Source organism: Syngnathus scovelli, chromosome 18 (assembly GCF_024217435.2).
Source record: "Syngnathus scovelli strain Florida chromosome 18, RoL_Ssco_1.2, whole genome shotgun sequence".
Classification (NCBI taxonomy): Eukaryota; Metazoa; Chordata; class Actinopteri; order Syngnathiformes; family Syngnathidae; genus Syngnathus; species Syngnathus scovelli.
In genome coordinates this window covers 11005904-11030100 of record NC_090864.1, presented here as the reverse complement: position 1 = coordinate 11030100, position 24197 = coordinate 11005904, and the positions used below count along the sequence as shown (strand labels likewise).

Here is a 24197-nt window from a genome sequence, read left to right as displayed (position 1 = left end):
TTTATGTTGAATTTATTGAAGAGTTTAAAAAAAAAGTCTGGAGGTTTGTTTATTGTAATACTCTAATGCTGCAAATAAGTGCACCCTGTGCTCAGCTGGTGTTTTGGAAAAGAAACAAAGGTGATGTCTACTTTTCCTTCCCAAGCTCCCAACACACACGCGTGAGTGTACACCAGGTGTTGTTTAATGTAATCCATCTTCACACTTGCATCTGCAAGCAGGTGTCCTGTCAGCTCATGTTAACCCAGTAAAGCAGCCAGCGCAATATAACTTGGTAGAAACCTGATTCAGCCAGACGAAATGCCAAATTACAGCTGACACGGCCTCCATACGTGCATACACACTATCTGGGAAAGGTACCAAATTTTTCTCTATCCATTCAGATATATAATATTTATATAGTACACACACACACATATATATATATATATATATATATATATATATATATATATATATATATATATATATATATATATATATATATATATATATATATATATGTAATGGTATACATTTAGAAAACTAGAAGACTTTCAAACAGCCAATCGGCAGGTGGGGGTGAGGGCGGTTGTGGCACTTTTCACTTTCAGTGAAGCTTTGACCATGATTTCTGATTATTTGATTGTTATAATAAATAACTAATAAAGTGGCCTGTTATTAGGTACACTTGAAAATGGCGGTGTACCTAATGGAGTGTCCGTGTGATTCCCTCGTTAAGTGCAGGTGAGTGAAAACTTTTAGCTCCTTTTGAACGTGAAAGAAGCTAAAACTTTTCACGCACCTGCGCTTAACGAGGGTCACTTGGAAAACATGTTGGAACGCGGCCCCGAGGACTAAAGCTTGACACCTGTAACCTTTGACCATGATATTTCCTTAATAAAGTGGCCTGTTATTAGGTACACAGTTTTTCAGTTCATAAGACTTTAACCAGTAGGTGACGGTAATGCCCATTGAAGCTGGTGCCACCTCGCCGTAAAACAAGACGAAGAAGAAAATGACGTCACTTCCCGTTCACGAACGAGTCGTGAATTGCATTTCCCGTTCACCAACGAACGAATCTGTGAGTGAGTGATTCGCATTTCCACTTCAACGCGAGAACGGATCAGTGAGGGAATGAATCCTGACCTTCCCGTTCGCGAACGAGGCAATGGGTCAACTGCCTTCCTTCCCGTGCATCAACGGATCAGTCAGTGATCGCGTTCCGTCTCCCTCCTGGCGTGGACAATGTAAGCCAGAATGTAGATTTACCAAGGAAAGAAAGAAAGAACCACTCACTGCAACACCACTTCTTTTATGCACGTTTTCTCCAAGCTAACGGCTAACTTTATTGCATGAAGGGATGCGCCGTTGCATGAAGGGATGCGCCGTTGTGCAAAAACGGGGAGATTATGCTTCTCTTTGGGTAATCTTGATTTTATAAATTGAACTTGTAAAATTAAAGTCCCAATGATCGTGAGCAGCAGGGGGGGGGCCCCATTTCAACCCCTTACACTGAGTGCCAAGCAGGGAAGAAATGAGTACCATTGTTATGATGGTCACTGGTATGACCCGGCCGTGGTTTGAAACCACAACCTCCCAAACTCAGGGCGGACACTCTCCTCTTCGGCCACTGAGCTGGTAAACACTTGTATCGTAGTATAACACTTATAGTCGTTTTTAAATAACGTGTATGCATATATATACGCCTATTGTTATCCAATATATCTACTGCAATTTCACATTAGATTGCTGCTTTGAGATTTACTTGTATTATTATTATTTTAATAAACAGTAAAACCTGTTAAAACGTGTCTGGTGTTTTATTCCTTTTTATTTTTTTGGGCATGAAAACAGAAAAGGGTCCATAAAAGCATGCATATTCCATGCAATGTAAGCGAGGGGTCCATAGTGTAGTGGTTAGTTCGCTGGGCTCTCACCACAGCGACCTGGGTTCAAGTCCCAGTGAAACCTAAACTATTTCATCATAGTAAAGTTTGCAACACAGTTGCTCGTGTGCTACCCCATTTTAACTAGTTGCTTGTGAGCTGGTGTTTTCTTTTGGTTTTGGGCATGAAAACAGAAAAGGGTCCATAAAACCATGCAATGTAAGCAAGGGGTCCATAGTGTAGTGGTTAGTTCGCTGGGCTCTCACCACAGTGACCTGGGTTCAAGTCCCAGTGAGACCTAAACTATTTCATCATAGTAAAGTTTGCAACACAGTTGCTCGTGTGCTACCCCATTTAACCATTTTAACTAGTTGCTGGTGAGCTGGTGTTTTATTCCTTGTTTTTGGGCATGAAAACAGAAAAGGGTCCATAAAACCATGCAATGTAAGCAAGGGGTCCATAGTGTAGTGGTTAGTTCGCTGGGCTCTCACCACAGTGACCTGGGTTCAAGTCCCAGTGAGACCTAAACTATTTCATCATAGTAAAGTTTGCAACACAGTTGCTCGTGTGCTACCCCATTTTAACTAGTTGCTTGTGAGCTGGTGTTTTATTCCTTGTTTTTGGGCATGAAAACAGAAAAGGGTCCATAAAACCATGCAATGTAAGCAAGGGGTCCATAGTGTAGTGGTTAGTTCGCTGGGCTCTCACCACAGCGACCCGGGTTCAAGTCCCGGTGAGACCTGAAATATTTCATCACAGAAAAGTTTGCAACACAGTTGCTCGTGTGCTACCCCATATAACCATTTTAACTAGTTGCTTGTGAGCTGGTGTTTTATTCCTTGTTTTTATGTTTTTGGGCATGAAAACAGAAAAGGGTCCATAAAACCATGCATATTCCATGCAATGTAAGCGAGCAGTCCATAGTGTAGTGGTTAGTTCGCTGGACTCTCACCGTAGCGACCTGGGTTCAAGTCCCAGTGTGACCTAAACTATTTTATCATAGGAAAGTTTGCAACACAGTTGCTCGTGTGCTACCCCATATAACCATTTTAACTATTTGCTTGTGAGCTGCCGAACGGAAAAGTCAGGATTCATTCCCTCACTGATCCGTTGTCGCGATGAACTGGAAATGCGAATCACTCACGTGACGTCATTTTCTTCTTCGTTTTGTTTTACGGCGAGGTGGCACCAGCTTCAATGGGCATTACTTACACCTACTGGTTGAAATCATATGAACTTTTTAGAACAGCGAACTGCGCATGCGCGGTGGCCGCAGCGTTTTCGGGCAAACACAAGAGCCGCACAGATAGTGAACAGCTCAAAGGACCAACTCGCTATTTTTTTGGGGGTCAGAAATATCATTAACGGTTGCAACAAATCACTGGGATCATATGAGGGGAGTTTACTTCATATCTTTCCCAAAGCATCCCCTGATCTTAAGCTCCCAAGAGAGCAAGGAAAAACTCACAAAACCCTATTAAAAGAAAGAAATAGTCGCATCATTTTATTTCATCGTATTTATATATTTATCATAAATGTATTATTTATTCATATAAAATATTTCTGACACGTAACCGGTCCGTGGCGCAAAAAAGGTTGGAGACCAGCTATTCGCTTGTGAGCTACTCCATAAAAGCATATATATTCCAAGTCAAAGGAGCGTGGCTCACATAGTGTAGTGGTTAGTGCTCTGGGCTCTGACCCCAGCGATGCCGGTTCGAATCTCAGTGGAGCCTAAGAATTTTATCATGGAAAATTTTCAACACAGTTACTCGTGTGCTGCCCCATATAACCATACGCCTCCCTAAAGCTTAGATTAGAGCTAGGCTTAGGGTTAGAGCTAAAGTTAGGGTTAGAGCTAAAATTAGGGTTGGAGCTAGGGTTAGAGCTGGAGCTAGGGTTAGGGTTAGAGCTGGAGTTAAGATTAGAGCTAGGGTTAGGGTTAGAGCTGGAGTTAAGGTTAGAGCTGGAGTTAGGGTTAGAGCTGGTGCTAGGGTTATGGTTAGTGCTGGAGCTAGGGTTAGGGTTAGAGTTGGAGCTAGGGTTAGAGCTGGAGCTAGGGTTAGGCTTAGAGCTGGGGTTAGGGTTAGAGCTGGAGCTAGGTTTAGGGTTAGAGCTGGAGCTAGGGTTAGAGCTTGAGCTGGAGCTAGGGTTAGGGTTAGAGCTGGAGCTAGGGTTAGAGCTGGAGTTAGGGTTAGGGTTAGAGCTGGAGCTAGGGTTAGGGTTAGAGCTGGAGTTAGGGTTAGGGTTAGAGCTGGAGCTAGGGTTAGTGGTGGAGCTAGGGTTAGGGTTAGAGCTGGAGCTAGGGTTAGGGTTAGAGCTGGAGCTAGGTTTAGGGTTAGAGCTGGAGCTAGGGTTAGAGCTGGAGCTAGGGTTAGGGTTAGAGCTGGAGCTAGGTTTAGGGTTAGAGCTGGAGCTAGGGTTAGGGTTAGAGCTGGAGTTAGGGTTAGGGTTAGAGCTGGAGTTAGGGTTAGGGTTAGTGGTGGAGCTAGGGTTAGGGTTAGAGCTGGAGTTAGGGTTAGGGTTAGAGCTGGAGCTAGGGTTAGGGTTAGAGCTAGGGTTAGGGTTAGGGTTATAGCTGGAGCTAGGGTTAGAGCTGGAGCTAGGGTTAGGGTTAGAGTTGGAGCTAGGGTTAGAGCTGGGGTTAGGGTTAGAGCTGGAGCTAGGGTTAGAGCTGGAGTTAGGGTTAGAGCTGGAGTTAGGGTTAGGGTTAGCGCTGGAGCTAGGGTTAGTGCTGGAGCTCTAGCTAGGGTTAGGGTTAGAGCTAGGGTTAGGGTTAGAGTTGGAGCTAGGGTTAGGATTAGGGTTAGAGCTAGGGTTAGAGCTGGAGCTAGGGTTAGAGCTGGAGCTAGGGTTAGGGTTAGAGCTGGAGCTAGGGTTAGAGCTGGGGTTAGGGTTAGAGCTGATGCTAGGGTTAGGGTTAGTGGTGGAGCTAGGGTTAGGGTTAGAGCTGGAGTTAGGGTTAGGGTTAGAGCTGGAGTTAGGGTTAGAGCTGGAGCTAGGGTTAGGGTTAGAGCTGGAGTTAGGGTTAGAGCTGGAGTTAGGGTTAGAGCTGGAGCTAGGGTTAGGGTTAGTGCTGGAGCTAGGGTTAGGGTTAGAGCTGGAGCTAGGGTTAGTGGTGGAGCTAGGGTTAGGGTTAGAGCTGGAGCTAGGGTTAGGGTTAGAGCTGGAGCTAGGTTTAGGGTTAGAGCTGGAGCTAGGGTTAGAGCTGGAGTTAGGGTTAGGGTTAGAGCTGGAGTTAGGGTTAGAGCTGGAGCTAGGGTTAGTGGTGGAGCTAGGGTTAGGGTTAGAGCTGGAGTTAGGGTTAGGGTTAGAGCTGGAGCTAGGGTTAGGGTTAGAGCTGGAGCTAGGGTTAGGGTTAGAGCTGGAGTTAGGGTTAGAGCTAGAGCTAGGGTTAGGGTTAGTGCTGGAGTTAGGGTTAGAGCTGGAGCTAGGGTTAGGGTTAGTGCTGGAGCTAGGGTTAGGGTTAGAGCTGGAGCTAGGGTTAGGGTTAGAGCTGGAGCTAGGGTTAGAGCTGGAGTTAGGGTTAGAGCTGATGCTAGGGTTAGGGTTAGTGGTGGAGCTAGGGTTAGGGTTAGAGCTGGAGTTAGGGTTAGAGCTGGAGTTAGGGTTAGAGCTGGAGCTAGGGTTAGGGTTAGAGCTGGAGTTAGGGTTAGAGCTGGAGCTAGGGTTAGGGTTAGTGCTGGAGTTAGGGTTAGGGTTAGAGCTGGAGCTAGGGTTGGTGGTGGAGCTAGGGTAAGGGTTAGAGCTGGAGTTAGGGTTAGGGTTAGAGCTGGAGCTAGGGTTAGGGTTAGAGCTGGAGCTAGGGTTAGGGTTAGGGTTAGAGCTGGAGCTAGGGTTAGGGTTAGAGCTGGAGCTAGGGTTAGAGCTGGAGTTAGGGTTAGAGCTGATGCTAGGGTTAGGGTTAGTGGTGGAGCTAGGGTTAGGGTTAGAGCTGGAGTTAGGGTTAGGGTTAGAGCTGGAGTTAGGGTTAGAGCTGGAGCTAGGGTTAGAGCTGGAGTTAGGGTTAGGGTTAGAGCTGATGCTAGGGTTAGGGTTAGTGGTGGAGCTAGGGTTAGGGTTAGAGCGGGAGCTAGGGTTAGGGTTTGAGCTGGAGTTAGGGTTAGGGTTAGAGCTGGAGCTAGGGTTAGGGTTAGAGCTGGAGCTAGGGTTAGGGTTAGTGCTGGAGCTGGAGCTAGGGTTAGGGTTAGAGCTGGAGCTAGGGTTAGGGTTAGAGCTGGAGTTAGGGTTAGAGCTGGAGCTAGGGTTAGAGCTACAGCTAGGGTTAGGGTTAGTGCTGGAGTTAGGGTTAGGGTTAGAGCTGGAGCTAGGGTTAGTGGTGGAGCTAGGGTTAGGGTTAGAGCTGGAGTTAGGGTTAGAGCTGGAGCTAGGGTTAGGGTTAGAGCTGGAGCTAGGGTTAGAGCTGGAGTTAGGGTTAGGGTTAGAGCTGATGCTAGGGTTAGGGTTAGAGCTGGAGCTAGGGTTAGAGCTGGAGTTAGGGTTAGCGTTAGAGCTGATGCTAGGGTTAGGGTTAGAGCTGGAGCTAGGGTTAGGGTTAGAGCTGGAGCTAGGGTTAGGGTTAGAGCTGGAGCTAGGGTTAGGGTTAGAGCTGGAGCTAGGGTTAGTGGTGGAGCTAGGGTTAGGGTTAGAGCTGGAGTTAGGGTTAGAGCTGGAGCTAAGGTTAGGGTTAGAGCTGGAGCTAGGGTTAGAGCTGGAGTTAGGGTTAGGGTTAGAGCTGATGCTAGGGTTAGGGTTAGTGGTGGAGCTAGGGTTAGGGTTAGAGCTGGAGTTAGGGTTAGGGTTAGAGCTGGAGTTAGGGTTAGAGCTGGAGCTAGGGTTAGGGTTAGAGCTGGAGCTAGGGTTAGAGCTGGAGTTAGGGTTAGGGTTAGAGCTGATGCTAGGGTTAGGGTTAGAGCTGGAGTTAGGGTTAGGGTTAGAGCTGATGCTAGGGTTAGGGTTAGTGGTGGAGCTAGGGTTAGGGTTAGAGCTGGAGTTAGGGTTAGGGTTAGAGCTGGAGTTAGGGTTAGAGCTGGAGCTAGGGTTAGGGTTAGAGCTGGAGCTAGGGTTAGAGCTGGAGTTAGGGTTAGGGTTAGAGCTGATGCTAGGGTTAGGGTTAGTGGTGGAGCTAGGGTTAGGGTTAGAGCGGGAGCTAGGGTTAGGGTTAGAGCTGGAGTTAGGGTTAGGGTTAGGGTTAGAGCTGGAGCTAGGGTTAGTGGTGGAGCTAGGGTTAGGGTTTGAGCTGGAGTTAGGGTTAGGGTTAGGGTTAGAGCTGGAGCTAGGGTTAGGGTTAGAGCTGGAGCTAGGGTTAGGGTTAGAGCTGGAGCTAGGGTTAGGGTTAGAGCTGGAGCTAGGGTTAGGGTTAGTGCTGGAGCTGGAGCTAGGGTTAGGGTTAGAGCTGGAGTTAGGGTTAGGGTTAGAGCTGGAGCTAGGGTTAGTGGTGGAGCTAGGGTTAGGGTTAGTGCTGGAGCTGGAGCTAGGGTTAGGGTTAGAGCTGGAGCTAGGGTTAGAGCTGGAGTTAGGGTTAGGGTTAGGGTTAGAGCTGGAGCTAGGGTTAGGGTTAGAGATGGAGCTAGGGTTAGGGTTAGTGTAGGGTTAAATTTATGTGTTGTTTGTGTAGTTTAAAAAAAATGTTTGGGTAGTTTGTGTAGTTAAAACATTTTTTCGTGTAGTTTGTGTAGTTTAAAAAAATGTTTTGGTAGTTTGTTTGTGTAGTTAAATTTTTTTTTCGTGGAGTTTGTGTAGTTTAAAAAATGTTTGGGTAGTTTGCTTGTGTAGTTAAAAAAATTTTTTGTGTAGTTTGTGTAGTTTAAAAATTTTTTTGGGTAGTTTGTTTGTGTAGTTACAAAAAAAGACATACACAACACAGATCAGCTCTAACACTAACCCTAGCTCCAGCTCTAACCCTAACCCTAACCCTAGCTCCAGCTCTAACCCTAACCCTAACCCTAGCTCCAGCTCCAGCACTAACCCTAGCTCCAGCCCTAACCCTAACTCCAGCTCTAACCCTAACCCTAACTCCAGCTCTAACCCTAACCCTAACCCTAGCTCCAGCTCTAACCCTAACCCTAGCTCCAGCTCTAACCCTAACCCTAACCCTAACTCCAGCTCAAACCCTAACCCTAGCTCCACCACTAACCCTAGCTCCAGCTCTAACCCTAACCCTAACTCCAGCTCTAACCCTAGCTCCCGCTCTAACCCTAACCCTAGCTCCACCACTAACCCTAACCCTAGCATCAGCTCTAACCCTAACCCTAACCCTAACTCCAGCTCTAACCCTAGCTCCAGCTCTAACCCTAACTCCAGCTCTAACCCTAACCCTAACTCCAGCTCTAACCCTAACCCTAGCTCCACCACTAACCCTAACCCTAGCATCAGCTCTAACCCTAACCCTAACTCCAGCTCTAACACTAGCTCCAGCTCTAACCCTAACCCTAACTCCAGCTCTAACCCTAACCCTAACCCTAGCTCCAGCTCTAACCCTAACCCTAGCTCCAGCTCTAACCCTAACCCTAACTCCAGCTCTAACCCTTACCCTAGCTCCACCACTAACCCTAGCTCCAGCTCTAACCCTAACCCTAACTCCAGCACTAACCCTAACCCTAGCTCTAACCCTAACCCTAACTCCAGCTCTAACCCTAACCCTAGCTCCACCACTAACCCTAGCTCCAGCTCTAACCCTAACCCTAACTCCAGCTCTAACCCTAACCCTAACTCCAGCTCTAACCCTAACCCTAGCTCCAGCTCTAACGCTAACCCTAGCTCCAGCTCTAACCCTAACCCTAACCCTAACTCCAGCTCAAACCCTAACCCTAGCTCCCGCTCTAACCCTAACCCTAGCTCCACCACTAACCCTAACCCTAGCATCAGCTCTAACCCTAACCCTAACCCTAACTCCAGCTCTAACCCTAGCTCCAGCTCTAACCCTAACTCCAGCTCTAACCCTAACCCTAACTCCAGCTCTAACCCTAACCCTAGCTCCACCACTAACCCTAACCCTAGCATCAGCTCTAACCCTAACCCTAACTCCAGCTCTAACCCTAGCTCCAGCTCTAACCCTAACCCTAGCTCCAGCTCTAACCCTAACCCTAGCTCCAGCTCTAACCCTAACCCTAGCTCCAGCTCTAACCCTAACCCTAATTCCAGCACTAACCCTAACCCTAGCTCCAGCTCTAACCCTAACCCTAACCCTAACTCCAGCACTAACCCTAACCCTAGCTCTAGCTCTAACCCTAACTCCAGCACTAACCCTAACCCTAGCTCCAGCTCTAACCCTAACCCTAACTCCAGCTCTAACCCTAACCCTAGCTCCAGCTCTAACCCTAACCCTAGCTCCAGCTCTAACCCTAACCCTAACCCTAACTCCAGCTCAAACCCTAACCCTAGCTCCACCACTAACCCTAGCTCCAGCTCTAACCCTAACCCTAACCCTAACTCCAGCTCAAACCCTAACCCTAGCTCCCGCTCTAACCCTAACCCTAGCTCCACCACTAACCCTAACCCTAGCATCAGCTCTAACCCTAACCGTAACCCTAACTCCAGCTCTAACCCTAGCTCCAGCTCTAACCCTAACTCCAGCTCTAACCCTAACCCTAACTCCAGCGCTAACCCTAACCCTAGCTCCACCACTAACCCTAACCCTAGCATCAGCTCTAACCCTAACCCTAACTCCAGCTCTAACCCTAGCTCCAGCTCTAACCCTAACCCTAGCTCCAGCTCTAACCCTAACCCTAGCTCCAGCTCTAACCCTAACTCCAGCTCTAACCCTAACCCTAGCTCCAGCTCTAACCCTAACTCCAGCTCTAACCCTAACTCCAGCTCTAACCTTAACCCTAGCATCAGCTCTAACCCTAACCCTAACTCCAGCTCTAACCCTAGCTCCAGCTCTAACCCTAACCCTAGCTCCAGCTCTAACCCTAACCCTAACCCTAGCTCCAGCTCTAACCCTAACCCTAGCTCCAGCTCTAACCCTAACCCTAACTCCAGCACTAACCCTAACCCTAGCTCTAGCTCTAACCCTAACTCCAGCTCTAACCCTAACCCTAGCTCCAGCTCTAACCCTAACCCTAGCTCCAGCTCTAACCCTAACCCTAACTCCAGCTCTAACCCTAACCCTAGCTCCACCACTAACCCTAGCTCCAGCTCTAACCCTAACCCTAACTCCAGCTCTAACCCTAACCCTAACTCCAGCTCTAACCCTAACCCTAGCTCCAGCTCTAACCCTAAACCTAGCTCCAGCTCTAACCCTAACCCTAGCTCCAGCTCTAACCCTAACCCTAGCTCCACCACTAACCCTAGCTCCAGCTCTAACCCTAACCCTAGCTCCAGCACTAACCCTAACCCTAGCTCCAGCTCTAACCCTAACTCCAGCTCTAACCCTAACTCCAGCTCTAACCCTAACCCTAGCTCCAGCTCTAACCCTAACTCCAGCTCTAACCCTAACCCTAACTCCAGCTCTAACCCTAACCCTAGCTCCACCACTAACCCTAACCCTAGCATCAGCTCTAACCCTAACCCCAGCTCTAACCCTAGCTCCAGCTCTAACCCTAACCCTAGCTCCAGCTCTAACCCTAGCTCCAGCTCTAACCCTAGCTCTAACCCTAATCCTAACCCTAGCTCCAACTCTAACCCTAACCCTAGCTCTAACCCTAACCCTAGCTAGAGCTCCAGCACTAACCCTAGCTCCAGCGCTAACCCTAACCCTAACTCCAGCTCTAACCCTAACTCCAGCTCTAACCCTAGCTCCAGCTCTAACCCTAACCCCAGCTCTAACCCTAGCTCCAACTCTAACCCTAACCCTAGCTCCAGCTCTAACCCTAGCTCCAGCTATAACCCTAACCCTAACCCTAGCTCTAACCCTAACCCTAGCTCCAGCTCTAACCCTAACCCTAACTCCAGCTCTAACCCTAACCCTAGCTCCACCACTAACCCTAACCCTAACTCCAGCTCTAACCCTAACCCTAGCTCCAGCTCTAACCCTAAACCTAGCTCCAGCTCTAACCCTAACCCTAGCTCCAGCTCTAACCCTAGCTCCAGCTCTAACCCTAAACCTAGCTCCAGCTCTAACCCTAACCCTAGCTCCAGCTCTAACCCTAACCCTAGCTCCACCACTAACCCTAGCTCCAGCTCTAACCCTAACCCTAACTCCAGCTCTAACCCTAACCCTAGCTCCAGCTCTAACCCTAACCCTAACTCCAGCTCTAACCCTAGCTCCAGCTCTAACCCTAACCCTAGCTCCAGCTCAAGCTCTAACCCTAGCTCCAGCTCTAACCCTAAACCTAGCTCCAGCTCTAACCCTAACCCCAGCTCTAAGCCTAACCCTAGCTCCAGCTCTAACCCTAGCTCCAACTCTAACCCTAACCCTAGCTCCAGCACTAACCATAACCCTAGCACCAGCTCTAACCCTAACTCCAGCTCTAACCTTAACTCCAGCTCTAACCCTAACCCTAGCTCTAATCTTAACTCCAGCTCTAACCCTAACCCTAGCTCCAGCTCTAACCCTAGCTCCAACCCTAATTTTAGCTCTAACCCTAACTTTAGCTCTAACCCTAAGCCTAGCTCTAATCTAAGCTTTAGGGAGGCGTATGGTTATATGGGGCAGCACACGAGTAACTGTGTTGAAAATTTTCCATGATAAAATTCTTAGGCTCCACTGAGATTCGAACCGGCATCGCTGGGGTCAGAGCCCAGAGCACTAACCACTACACTATGTGAGCCACGCTCCTTTGACTTGGAATATATATGCTTTTATGGAGTAGCTCACAAGCGAATAGCTGGTCTCCAACCTTTTTTGCGCCACGGACCGGTTACGTGTCAGAAATATTTTATATGAATAAATAATACATTTATGATAAATATATAAATACGATGAAATAAAATGATGCGACTATTTCTTTCTTTTAATAGGGTTTTGTGAGTTTTTCCTTGCTCTCTTGGGAGCTTAAGATCAGGGGATGCTTTGGGAAAGATATGAAGTAAACTCCCCTCATATGATCCCAGTGATTTGTTGCAACCGTTAATGATATTTCTGACCCCCAAAAAAATAGCGAGTTGGTCCTTTGAGCTGTTCACTATCTGTGCGGCTCTTGTGTTTGCCCGAAAACGCTGCGGCCACCGCGCATGCGCAGTTCGCTGTTCTAAAAAGTTCATATGATTTCAACCAGTAGGTGTAAGTAATGCCCATTGAAGCTGGTGCCACCTCGCCGTAAAACAAAACGAAGAAGAAAATGACGTCACGTGAGTGATTCGCATTTCCAGTTCATCGCGACAACGGATCAGTGAGGGAATGAATCCTGACTTTTCCGTTCGGCAGCTCACAAGCAAATAGTTAAAATGGTTATATGGGGTAGCACACGAGCAACTGTGTTGCAAACTTTCCTATGATAAAATAGTTTAGGTCACACTGGGACTTGAACCCAGGTCGCTACGGTGAGAGTCCAGCGAACTAACCACTACACTATGGACTGCTCGCTTACATTGCATGGAATATGCATGGTTTTATGGACCCTTTTCTGTTTTCATGCCCAAAAACATAAAAACAAGGAATAAAACACCAGCTCACAAGCAACTAGTTAAAATGGTTATATGGGGTAGCACACGAGCAACTGTGTTGCAAACTTTTCTGTGATGAAATATTTCAGGTCTCACCGGGACTTGAACCCGGGTCGCTGTGGTGAGAGCCCAGCGAACTAACCACTACACTATGGACCCCTTGCTTACATTGCATGGTTTTATGGACCCTTTTCTGTTTTCATGCCCAAAAACAAGGAATAAAACACCAGCTCACAAGCAACTAGTTAAAATGGGGTAGCACACGAGCAACTGTGTTGCAAACTTTACTATGATGAAATAGTTTAGGTCTCACTGGGACTTGAACCCAGGTCACTGTGGTGAGAGCCCAGCGAACTAACCACTACACTATGGACCCCTTGCTTACATTGCATGGTTTTATGGACCCTTTTCTGTTTTCATGCCCAAAAACAAGGAATAAAACACCAGCTCACCAGCAACTAGTTAAAATGGTTAAATGGGGTAGCACACGAGCAACTGTGTTGCAAACTTTACTATGATGAAATAGTTTAGGTCTCACTGGGACTTGAACCCAGGTCACTGTGGTGAGAGCCCAGCGAACTAACCACTACACTATGGACCCCTTGCTTACATTGCATGGTTTTATGGACCCTTTTCTGTTTTCATGCCCAAAAACAAGGAATAAAACACCAGCTCACCAGCAACTAGTTAAAATGGTTAAATGGGGTAGCACACGAGCAACTGTGTTGCAAACTTTACTATGATGAAATAGTTTAGGTCTCACTGGGACTTGAACCCAGGTCACTGTGGTGAGAGCCCAGCGAACTAACCACTACACTATGGACCCCTTGCTTACATTGCATGGTTTTATGGACCCTTTTCTGTTTTCATGCCCAAAACCAAAAGAAACCACCAGCTCACAAGCAACTAGTTAAAATGGGGTAGCACACGAGCAACTGTGTTGCAAACTTTACTATGATGAAATAGTTTAGGTTTCACTGGGACTTGAACCCAGGTCGCTGTGGTGAGAGCCCAGCGAACTAACCACTACACTATGGACCCCTCGCTTACATTGCATGGAATATGCATGCTTTTATGGACCCTTTTCTGTTTTCATGCCCAAAAAAATAAAAAGGAATAAAACACCAGACACGTTTTAACAGGTTTTACTGTTTATTAAAATAATAATAATACAAGTAAATCTCAAAGCAGCAATCTAATGTGAAATTGCAGTAGATATATTGGATAACAATAGGCGTATATATATGCATACACGTTATTTAAAAACGACTATAAGTGTTATACTACGATACAAGTGTTTACCAGCTCAGTGGCCGAAGAGGAGAGTGTCCGCCCTGAGTTTGGGAGGTTGTGGTTTCAAACCACGGCCGGGTCATACCAGTGACCATCATAACAATGGTACTCATTTCTTCCCTGCTTGGCACTCAGTGTAAGGGGATGAAATGGGGCCCCCCCCTGCTGCTCACGATCATTGGGACTTTAATTTTACAAGTTCAATTTATAAAATCAAGATTACCCAAAGAGAAGCATAATCTCCCCGTTTTTGCACAACGGCGCATCCCTTCATGCAATAAAGTTAGCCGTTAGCTTGGAGAAAACGTGCATAAAAGAAGTGGTGTTGCAGTGAGTGGTTCTTTCTTTCTTTCCTTGGTAAATCTACATTCTGGCTTACATTGTCCACGCCAGGAGGGAGACGGAACGCGATCACTGACTGATCCGTTGATGCACGGGAAGGAAGGCAGTTGACCCATTGCCTCGTTCGCGAACGGGAAGGTCAGGATTCATTCCCTCACTGATCCGTTCTCGCGATGAAGTGGAAATGCAAATCACTCACTCGCTCACTGTTTTACTCACAGATCCGTTCAGTTGATGAACGGGAAATGCAATTCACTACTCGTTGGTGAACAGGAAGTGACGTCATTTTCTTCTTCGTTTTGTTTTACGGCGAGGTGACACCAGCTTCAATGCACATTACCGACACCTACTGGTTGAAGTCAGTGGCCTGAGGAACGGCGTTGGACGCTATGGAGCTGCAAAGAAGAGGTGGGGACTCGCAGATAGTGCCTCCTGCGAGTGTGGGGACCCAGTCCAGACAGTAGAGCACATCATCAGCAGTTGCCCCAAACACCGGCCACCGAATGATGAACAAGGCCCGATTTTTCCCCAATGAAGTGGCCTGTTATTAGGTACACCTGATAATGGCGGTGTACCTAATGGATTGTCCGAGTGACGTCACAGATTAAACGGCCAATCAGCAGATGGGGTTGAGGGCGGGTGTGGCACTCTTCAGTGGCACTTGGGTTTTTGAAGGCAGTTTTCAGTCTTGAGGTGATCGTTGGGTGTACTTTTGTCGCTGTCATGCATATGAGTCTTTGGTCGAGTGGTTAATGTCATTGCCTCTGGTACGACTGAACCATGGTTCGAGACCCAACATTACCCACAGGCTGTACTTTGTCAATTTTCTCTCTTCTGCATAAAGTTTGTGACATTTTCTTTTCCTTTTGCTTGTTAAATACTGCTTCACGATTCGCTGAGGTCTCAGGAAGTGGGTGGGGCAATGAGAATGAAATTCAGATTGGTTGGAAAGGGGGGCGTGGCTATGCAAACGAGGGGTCCTGCGATTGGTGGGATGTAAAGTAGGCGTGGCGTCGTCAATTTGAAATCCTGCCTTCTGATTGGCTGTTGGGAAAGTGGGCGTGGTCAGGCCAGTTTCAGTTGCGCTGTGATTGGTCAGACTGAATTTGGGCAGAGGTAGGAGGCGGGCAAAGTGGCACTTTGGTTTTTGAAGGCAGGTTTCAGTCTTGAGGTGAGCCTTGGGTGCCCTTCTGTCGCTACCTTAGACACGAGTCTTTGGTCGAGTGGTTAACGTCATTACCTCTGATACGATGGAACCATGGTTCGAGACCTTATCTCACCCATGGGCTGTAATTTGTCAATTTTCTCTCACTTCAGCATAAAGTGGCACTTGGGTTTTTAAAGGCAGTTTTCAGTCTTGAGGTGAGCGTTGGGTGCCCTTCTGTCACTGCCATTGTCACGAGTCTTTGGCTGAGTGGTTAACGTCATTGACTTTGATACGATGGAACCATGGTTCGAGACCCGACCTTACCCACGGGCTGTACATTGTCAATTTTCTCTCTCTTCTGCACTACCTCCACTATCCTGTCAAGCAAGCGAAAAAAAAAAAGGTCATGAGTTGCACTAATTGACACACAAGGTTTTTCAATTCCTTCATATCAATTTATTAGGAGAACAGAGTGGTATAGTTTCACTTTTAATGAGTGAATTCTCAAATGTGCCTACACACGTAATGCATTTGTATGAGCAATCAGCTCCACACCAGACATGCAATGAGCACCTCAACCGAGGTTTTAAAGTCATCAAAAAGAAGACTCAATTCATGTGCCAAATGTTCTTTTTGTTAAACTATTACCTTGGCATCTTTAATGATACACTCATATTTTTTACTCACTTTATTTAACATCGAATATAAACAATGAAAGGACCGAAACAGTAATAGAATACTCAACAATAGAGCATTGGCGCTCTCTGCGGGAAACATGCTGTACTGCATCCACCCCACATATTGGTGTCTTTTGACCACAACTTCCAAAACTAATGGCCCATCTGCTGTTACCCACTACCTAATTCACCTGGAAACCGTCAAATAACTCAAAGCACGGATTAAATTATCTTTACAAAATAAAATTACGCCTCGTTAGACTTGTTGATTATCTTCTCGAGTCACTGAAGGGATAATACTCCATAGAAAAAAGAAGGAAACTCAACATGCAGTACCTTTCGAAAGTATGTTGGCATCAAGATGTTCAGATAGACGACCAGCAGTCGGCGTGGAGCCTCAACAGTTGTAGTTTGGACATCAGCTTTTGCGTGGAACACAACATGCAGGTAAAAAGCTTCTTCCTTGATTGACGCTTGATTGACAACCGAGTGGCAGTTGTGGGCGGGGTGGGGGACTCGCTGACAAGCCACCTTTGTTGATATTGTTCTACGACAGCTAGCGAGCAACAAACAAACTTTTGTTGAAAATTTGGTAGGCATGTCTCTCATGAGTAGAAAATAAAAAGTCGTTTCAAGAGACCGTTTTAATTTTTGCACACCTCGATTGGGTCATAGTTGCCCAATCTTCATTGCAGAGTTGCACAAGTTCAATCTAACTTGCTGGGAATAAAAATAGACTACAATAATAAAGTTAAATAATCAAGAACTTTCTTAAATCTGTTTCAATTTTTCGACTTCTTTTAAATTGTCGTTGAACAGTTCTTTTTTTTTTTTTTTTAAATGTAGCCCTCAGAATAAATGACGGATCCGGGTCATATCGAGAGGAGAAGGAGGAGGAGGAGGAGGAGGAGGAGGAGGAGCACGCCTGTCGGATGTCATAATCTCAGGTTCCACTGGAGGCCAACAGCTGGTTCAGCAACACCCATGACCTAAATATTATGTAATTTATTCAGTGTTAATATACTTCCATACTGGAATAGTGTAGTCACATAGGCCTACAAATTACTGTACATTGGTCGCTAAGATCTTGCACATGCAAAGTGTGAGGAGTTCTTCAAAACAACCTCTTCTGGGAAGTTGCACTAAGTAGATCAAATGGAGTTGAATCAAATGATTAAATGCGCTCTCCTGGCACTGTTGCGTAATCTGTTCGCACATACACAAACGTAACATGCTAATTTCTGTACTGTGAGATTCGATGAATGAATACTAAAATGATCATAAAATAACAAATGTGAAAATAATAATGAAAATAGACAGTGTTATTTATGTTACTGTGTGCTATACTGTATACATTATTGATGCAGTAAATTAAAATCATCACTTATGCTTATAAATATTTGAATGCATTGCCTCTGTTGTGCTTTCTTAGGCTTTGTCACAATTCCAACCATGACCGCAGGCCAAAACATGCTATTTTTAGAACTGGAATTATTGCTTCCATTTATTTTATTGCTGCCACAGTTGTTTCCAGTTGTGAATTAGAGGATGAAATCCCTAAGGCTCTCCACTAAGCATGAAAAGAAGATGAGCTAAATGAATCTACACATTTTCTTTTCCAGCATCCAGCGCCTTCCCATTGTGATTTGTAGGTGACTGTGGATACTCCAAGATATTGAAAAAAGAAATAAAACTCTTTAACTCACCTGAAATGTACCCTTTGTCACCAATAACAACTACTACTGATGGAAAGCTTGAATATGCAAATTTGTAAATCCTACAACACAATCTGATGTGGTATAAACCACAACAGCTTTGAAATGATAGTAAAATTAATTTATTTATTACAAAATACAGTATTTTCAACACGTCATTGTGGAATATGTTGCAGTCAGATTTGCTACTTATGTTTAGGGTATTTCTGGAAAATAGTCTAGTACAAATATGATTACATTTTTTTGTATGATTTTTTTTTTTTACAAAGGTACTGAAGCTGTTTTTGTTGTGCTTCGAGAGACTTTTTATGTTTGTGTTTATAGCCCCACTACAATGGAAGAACTACAAAAATGCTGGTGTGAAACAAAAAGTAACAAAATACAGGCTTGGCCATTAGGGCTGCTTTTAAAAGCAATAAATATGAAAAATAAGTTAAAGCTCAAAGCACTTTCAAGTATAATATATCTATCCCCTGGGTGATCCTTATGTGACATCATTGCAAATAACATGAGCGCTTCTAAAACTGGCAGCAATCGTATATTCCTCTTTTAAAGTTCATTTCATGATACAAATCAAATCATTGTCGTGTTAATGGAATACTGCTGGTAAGTCAAGTCACCCTGAGTCAAATAACGTCCAAGCCATTATCCGTTTTTTGGTTTAGAGTGCATAAAAAAAAAAAAAACTACTTCCTCACCCCAACAGTGAGTTGTCTTTTGTTTAATGCCTCCAGCCTCCTTCTCTCAGCCTCCTCGGCTTTCCTCCTCTCCTCCTTGAGCTCCTTATATCGCCACTTGGGGATCTGCAGCAGGTGTCTTCCTTCTTTGGTGCTGCTCTTCCTGCCAATCTTTTCAGGTTCATAAGTGGGCGCGGGGGCCTTGGACACTCTCACTTTGGGTATGGTGAATCCCGGCCTAACGCTGCTCCTCCTAAGCAACATGTGCAGAGGAAGCAGGCTGGGCCTTCGTAGCTCCGTTCCGTTATACGGCAACATTCCCAGGCTGGAGCTCCTTGCTCGTGGCGCCGTGTTCTGCGTCTGAAGGCTGGCCCGACGTTCCGATGACGGCTTGGGTACCAATGTGACCCGTGAGTTCTGGAACAGTTTGAGGTGGCTGTCCACCCTGTGAGGATTGATGGCACTGAGCTCTTTGGCTCGCTGATGGCGGAGGATCTCGGGAACTGCGTAGCGCCGTTTGCCTACACTTGGGGGACTGTTGGGACACACCTAAAATACAAGTGGGCACAAGAAGGCACAAACTTAGATGAACTAAAAAAAGAGGGAGTGATTTTCCAGCCTCTCACCGTATGACAAGTCACGGCGATAAATGGACTCCTGATGCCCGTGGTCACAGACACCAGGTGGTCGATGACACCGGCGTCCTCAGGATTGGTGACGTTAGCAATGCTGAAGATGTCACGCACCGTGTCGGTCAAGCGCTTGATACAGCCTCGGGGCTCCCGGGCTTTGGCCACCATTGATGCCAAGGGTGGCCATTCTAGACTGAGAAAGTTACTTGGCTATAATGTTGTCGAGTTGCCTTCCAACATCATGAGGGGGAACTTTGATTCTTACCTGTACGCATCACAGATTTGACCCGGAGTGGATCGTTCCATCAGTCGGCCCATCACCCAGGCGGTTTCGTAGCGGCCAGTGAACACGGCCCACTCCCTGGCGGTCATTTGGCGGCCACAGTCTCGTGCATTTAGGGTGGCCCCTGACAGGAACAAGGCAGGGAGCATTGCGCTTTCAGGAAATAAGTCACATACTATACGACTAACTTCCTCATTGACAAGAATTTTCACATTTTTGGAGTTCTTGGGCTCTCCAAAGAACATTCCGTGGTATTCCAAACAAATCCGACCCACCTGCCATCATGAGCGAGCGCACGCATTCAACGCGGCCCTGCATGGCAGCTTTCATGAGAGCGGTAAAGCCGTGACAGTTCCTCCTCTCGATGTCCAAGCCTGAGTAGTAGTTGAGTAGGTAGTTGGTGATTGTAATGTGACCTAAAGACAGACACAGGGAACAATAGCCCATCATGATATTTTTAGAAAGGGTTTTGCATCGTTTTGTGTTTGTGTGACTTACCTGCCTGCGCTGCAGTGATGAGGGCCGTGTTCCCCTCGCTGTCTTGCCAGTTAGCGTCCAAATAGGGGCACTGAGACAGCGCTATGACAACGTCAACATAACCTTGGTAACAAGCAACCAGCAGCCCTGTCTGAGAAAACAAAAAGTGTTTTTTGGAGAGAAACACACAAAACTTTGCCCAGCCATATTGGGCGCTGAAAGATGCAAAAGTCAAGCAGAGCAGAGCAGAGCAGAGCGAGTCGGCACGGACCTTTATGACATGTTTTGAGTGCAAACCGAGACATGTTGAACTCAGCGGAAAAATAAGTCGCCCGTCTGATGTTGTGTGCCAGAGAAGGAGTTTGTGTGCCTATGTGTGAATGTCGCTCTGTGTGGGAGTGGGAGTTCATGTTTACCACGCTGATGACCTTGGAAAATTCAACTGAAAGTAAAAGTAAACGATTTCCTGGCCATCATAAGCCAATACAAACAAGGTCCATGATAGATAAGTAAAAAGTCATTTAAGGTCTCACTATTAGCTGTTTTGGAGTGTTTGAATTTAACCACAATACAATGACTATAATTCATCCATTTTATTTACAATATTTAATCATATTTCCTCTCTCTCATTTTCTTTCTCTCTCAAAAACACATACTGAGCGACTGTGAGGCAAATTCATTCCTCTGACTGGTACTAATTTAAATAGAAGCACTATATTTACACTTCAATTCTAGTTTGGCCGCATGTTTACTCATTTGCATCTCGCCAAGCAAGACGCGCATTGATGTAAACAGCTCCAGTGAAAGCATTAAAAGCAACTAACCTTGTCTTCGAGCAACAACCTAAATGATCTCCCAATAATAAATAAATATATTTGCAGTTGCTTGAAATAAAATCACCACAGAGTTTTCGGTATTTCCCTCAGTGCAGGCTACTTAATACAGAATTTATAGCCCATGCGTAATGGACATGATGTAAAATAAACACAACTACTAAAACAAGCCAGGCTGTCATCTGAGTGCATGTAATCGCATTAGCGTCGTCAGGCTCGGCCGGGAGCCTCAAGGAGACAAAGGGGGGGGGGGGAATGTTTGTTGGGAATAATTGGTGGATTGTCTGGAAAAAGTTCACTTTAACTGCATGGCTCTGGTCCACGCAGAATTGTTTGCATGTAGAGACCTGTCTCATAAATGCGCATGTGTTATTTACTCGGCAAACTAGTGTCTTACTCAAACACAGCATCGTTTTGTATGATTTATAGACCTCCTGTCCACATCTACAATACTGGCTGGATTCTAAAGCAGAAATATTATCCCCTCCACACACCCAAAGTCATTTTAAAAGCAGTCCAAACGAGACAGAACAGAAACAGTGAAGATGATTGTATGTGGGGGGGGGGGGTGGGGGGGGGGTGCAAATGAGAAGGAAGGCAGGCTAAAGCAGACTTTCATTATTTTATGCACGTTGTGTTCAATTTATGATATTTTGCAAGAAAGTGATTGATAGTTTTATGGCTGCAATAAAACCTGAGGGTTTTATATGGCAGCGATCACGACTTGATTTGACGGAAATTGCGGTTTTCCTCGGATTTTACTTTATTATGAGCATCCGTCAAATCTATCAATATTTCATTACAGATAATAAATAGCTTACACTCATTTTAATATGCAGATGCAGGTAAAGTAAAGCTGTATTTTCTTTCTTCTCACTTTCTGTCATGTTTTTACAGGAGGCTTGTTCCCATTTCATGGGCGTGGCCGTCTTGGAAATGACAGCTGGACTAGTTGTTACACTGATGGATCTGGAAAAGTGCTGAGTGCAGTAATGGACTTCCCCTTTGCATTAGAATTGGAATGTATTTCAAATTTTAAAAAAAAAGGTTATTGTTATTGTTATTTTATTTAAACAAAACCCTTAAATAGATTAATTTTGTCGCTGGGTATATGAATAATGTAACAGTACAGCGAGCAGAGACCAGAGGCCAGTGTTAGTCAATAATGAACGCGTTAACACTCCTGTCTGGTGCTATATTAAATCACATGTGCATGACTTTGATTTTTCCAATCAGTTACATTAGCTGGGCTACTTGCAATAATACTGCTTGTACTGTTGTCCTGCAAATAAGATTCAACACATACAATCTAACAACATTCTGCATTAATTCTTCCTTGCTGCATCTCCTGTGCTCCCCCCTGTTTGGAAAATGTGGTCGACAGGAGGCGAGCAGGGGGCTAACGAGAACAGTGGCCTCATTTAAACTTAATGGATTCTCTGTGTGTGTGAGTATGTGCGTGTGTGTATGTTGAATCAGGGACACAGTCTTTCCCAGAAGGGGTTAAAAGGACACTATGTCCCCATATACACGAGTAAAATATGATGTAAAACAGTGGAGGCTAATGGAGTTTTTGCCAGAAGGGACACTATAATTAAAAAATAAATAAAATGGGGAAAAAAGTGATAGAATAAATAACCAAATAACAAGTAACAGTCAAGGTAGAACGCTGGTCCTTGCATATCAGCCTCACAGGCATATTCAAAGCACAACTACTGTAAGATTACTTAGTTTCACTTTTAGTTTCCTGTGATTTCATGATAGTGACCATTTGATAAAATGACTCACTTGACACGATTCATTTGGGGGTAAAATTAGAAGTGATTGTCTTTAACTTTGGCTTTTCCGCTGTCATTTTGATTAGGGAAGACTGTTCAAGTACAGTAAAGTATGACATGGGGGTCAGGCTGTATCCTTCCAGCCAGGCCTTAAAATAGTTCAGTAAGCCTCTGTACAAAGCCTAGGCTTAATTATTTCTCTCCAGAATCTGATGCACCCTAGTGAACTCATCTGAGTGTGTCAGCAAGATACAGCATGCAAATAAAAGTAAAAATGGCAGTAATTCTATATCCATCTGTCATCTATTTGTCAGGTCATGTCAGTTATTGCCCCTGTAATTATGTACACTTTATATGTAAAGACAGATGGACCAGAATATATGTATATATATTATATTTTTTTATTGATTTTTTTAATAAAAATGAGAAATAATTATAATAGTTTAAAAATACTTTACATTTTACATTCACAATTATTAGTGTGATTGCATTAATCGTCATCATCATCATTTGTGATAATTTTATTATTTATTTGTGTTTGTCCAATTTTCCAATTCAAACATGGGCCCATTATTGGTCTATAAAGTGCAGGTTAAAAGCCCTGGCCATGCATTTACTGTAAATACTTCATGATGTTTGTATGAGTGACATGCATACCCTATTGTTCCGGTCCGTCTGCTTGACCTCGTCCTCCGCAAGCCCATGCCGTATCATGATCCGGAGCATAGCCGGGTTGTTGGTGCAGCACGCCCGGAAGAACGACACGGGTTCAGGACTCGGCGGGGACAGCGAACGTTCAGAGTGCCCGAATGCATCATCGGGAGGGTAGAAGGAGTCGTCGGACGTGATGCTCCTGGTGTCGCACAAGTCCTCAAAGTCAACTTCTTCGAACTCGTCGTCGTCGTCCTCCTCCTCCTCGCTCTCTTCATCATCCTCACAGGAGCCAAGATGGTCTTCCTCCTCACCTATGGTCGGGTGGACTTGAACGATGCCCGCGCCGGTGCTTTTCAGCTGCTTGACCCGGAGCGACGGTGCGACTCCTCCATCCCTGTCGTCCGTGATCAGCACCATCTGACCCGGAGCGACCACTGCCAGACGAGCCGGGCGCGGGCATAGACTGGCCGTCTCCTCCGGGTTGGACTCCAATCAAACGTCCTCGCTCCGAAAGATTCTTCATGCACTCATTCAATGGCGTGCTGTCACTCGTGGTTCGGATGAGTTCGTCGCGTGCCCATCGTCAGTCTTCGGAGTTCCTTGCACGCAACATCAATTCAGCATCGGCGTGTGAGAAGGTGGAGAACACAATTGAAAAAAAAAGGGTACCCAAACATGACATGTAGGGCGGGGAGAGAGAGAGAGAGAGAGACACAAACCGAACATGCAGTTTTCTAATCCGATTAGTTGGCCCCGGGACAGCCCCCTCTCCCTCGCACAGCACAGCACCGCCCCTCCCTCACTTTATCTCTTTCGCTCCCTCCTATTAAAATCCATGCACGACGGTTATCCTCAGTGTACGACTGTTAAACGACCAAAAAAAAAAAAAAAAGATTTGCAGTGCCGCAATAGTGATAAACTGCCTTTTTAGTTGATTAGGTGCAGCCAGGTTGGGATTTCATTCTTCTCCTAAAAACATCAATATGTTTGCTTCTTATAATTAAGCATTTCCTTCAAATGTGATTTTGCCAGGTTCCTGAATGTCAGTTGCTTGTGACCCGTCGCCTGTATTGGAAAAAAAAAGCAAATGCATAACAGTCCCAGTGTGAGCCTATTAATATTCTACCTTGTTCTATGCCCCCCCGTTGAGAGCTGGGATTGATCTCATGTGGCTGGCTGGCCCATCATCGCTATGGTACCATCAGGCACGGTGTTGTGTGGGTGACAGTCACCATGCTCATATTTACATACAAGATTTCTTTTAAAAGCAAAAGCCCACAAACAACATATAAAT

At 45.6% G+C, this 24197-nt stretch overlaps 1 protein-coding gene across 1 annotated transcript; it reads right to left on the bottom strand.

Moving 5' to 3' along the window:
* Window positions 1-17668: 17668 nt before the first annotated feature.
* Window positions 17669-23640, bottom strand: ankrd33ba (ankyrin repeat domain 33ba). Its single transcript, XM_049748770.2, has 6 exons — window positions 22907-23640; window positions 19660-19789; window positions 19437-19577; window positions 19144-19285; window positions 18873-19071; window positions 17669-18795 (listed from the first exon to the last, which is right to left on the bottom strand). The coding sequence occupies exons 1-6, from the start codon at window positions 23318-23320 to the stop codon at window positions 18256-18258; spliced, it is 1566 nt and encodes a 521-aa protein (XP_049604727.1). The 5' UTR covers window positions 23321-23640; the 3' UTR covers window positions 17669-18255.
* Window positions 23641-24197: the final 557 nt, after the last annotated feature.

What these genes read in the sequence shown, in the direction of transcription:
- ankrd33ba (XM_049748770.2), bottom strand. Translation starts at nt 23,320, where the DNA reads ATGGTGCTGATCACGGACGACAGGGATGGAGGAGTCGCACCGTCGCTC. An exon ending in GCGCTCGCTCATGATGGCAG is followed by an intron (nt 19,286 to 19,436) that starts GTGGGTCGGATT and finishes TGTTCCTGTCAG; the next exon opens with GGGCCACCCTAAATGCACGA. An exon ending in TCGCCGTGACTTGTCATACG is followed by an intron (nt 18,796 to 18,872) that starts GTGAGAGGCTGG and finishes CTTGTATTTTAG; the next exon opens with GTGTGTCCCAACAGTCCCCC.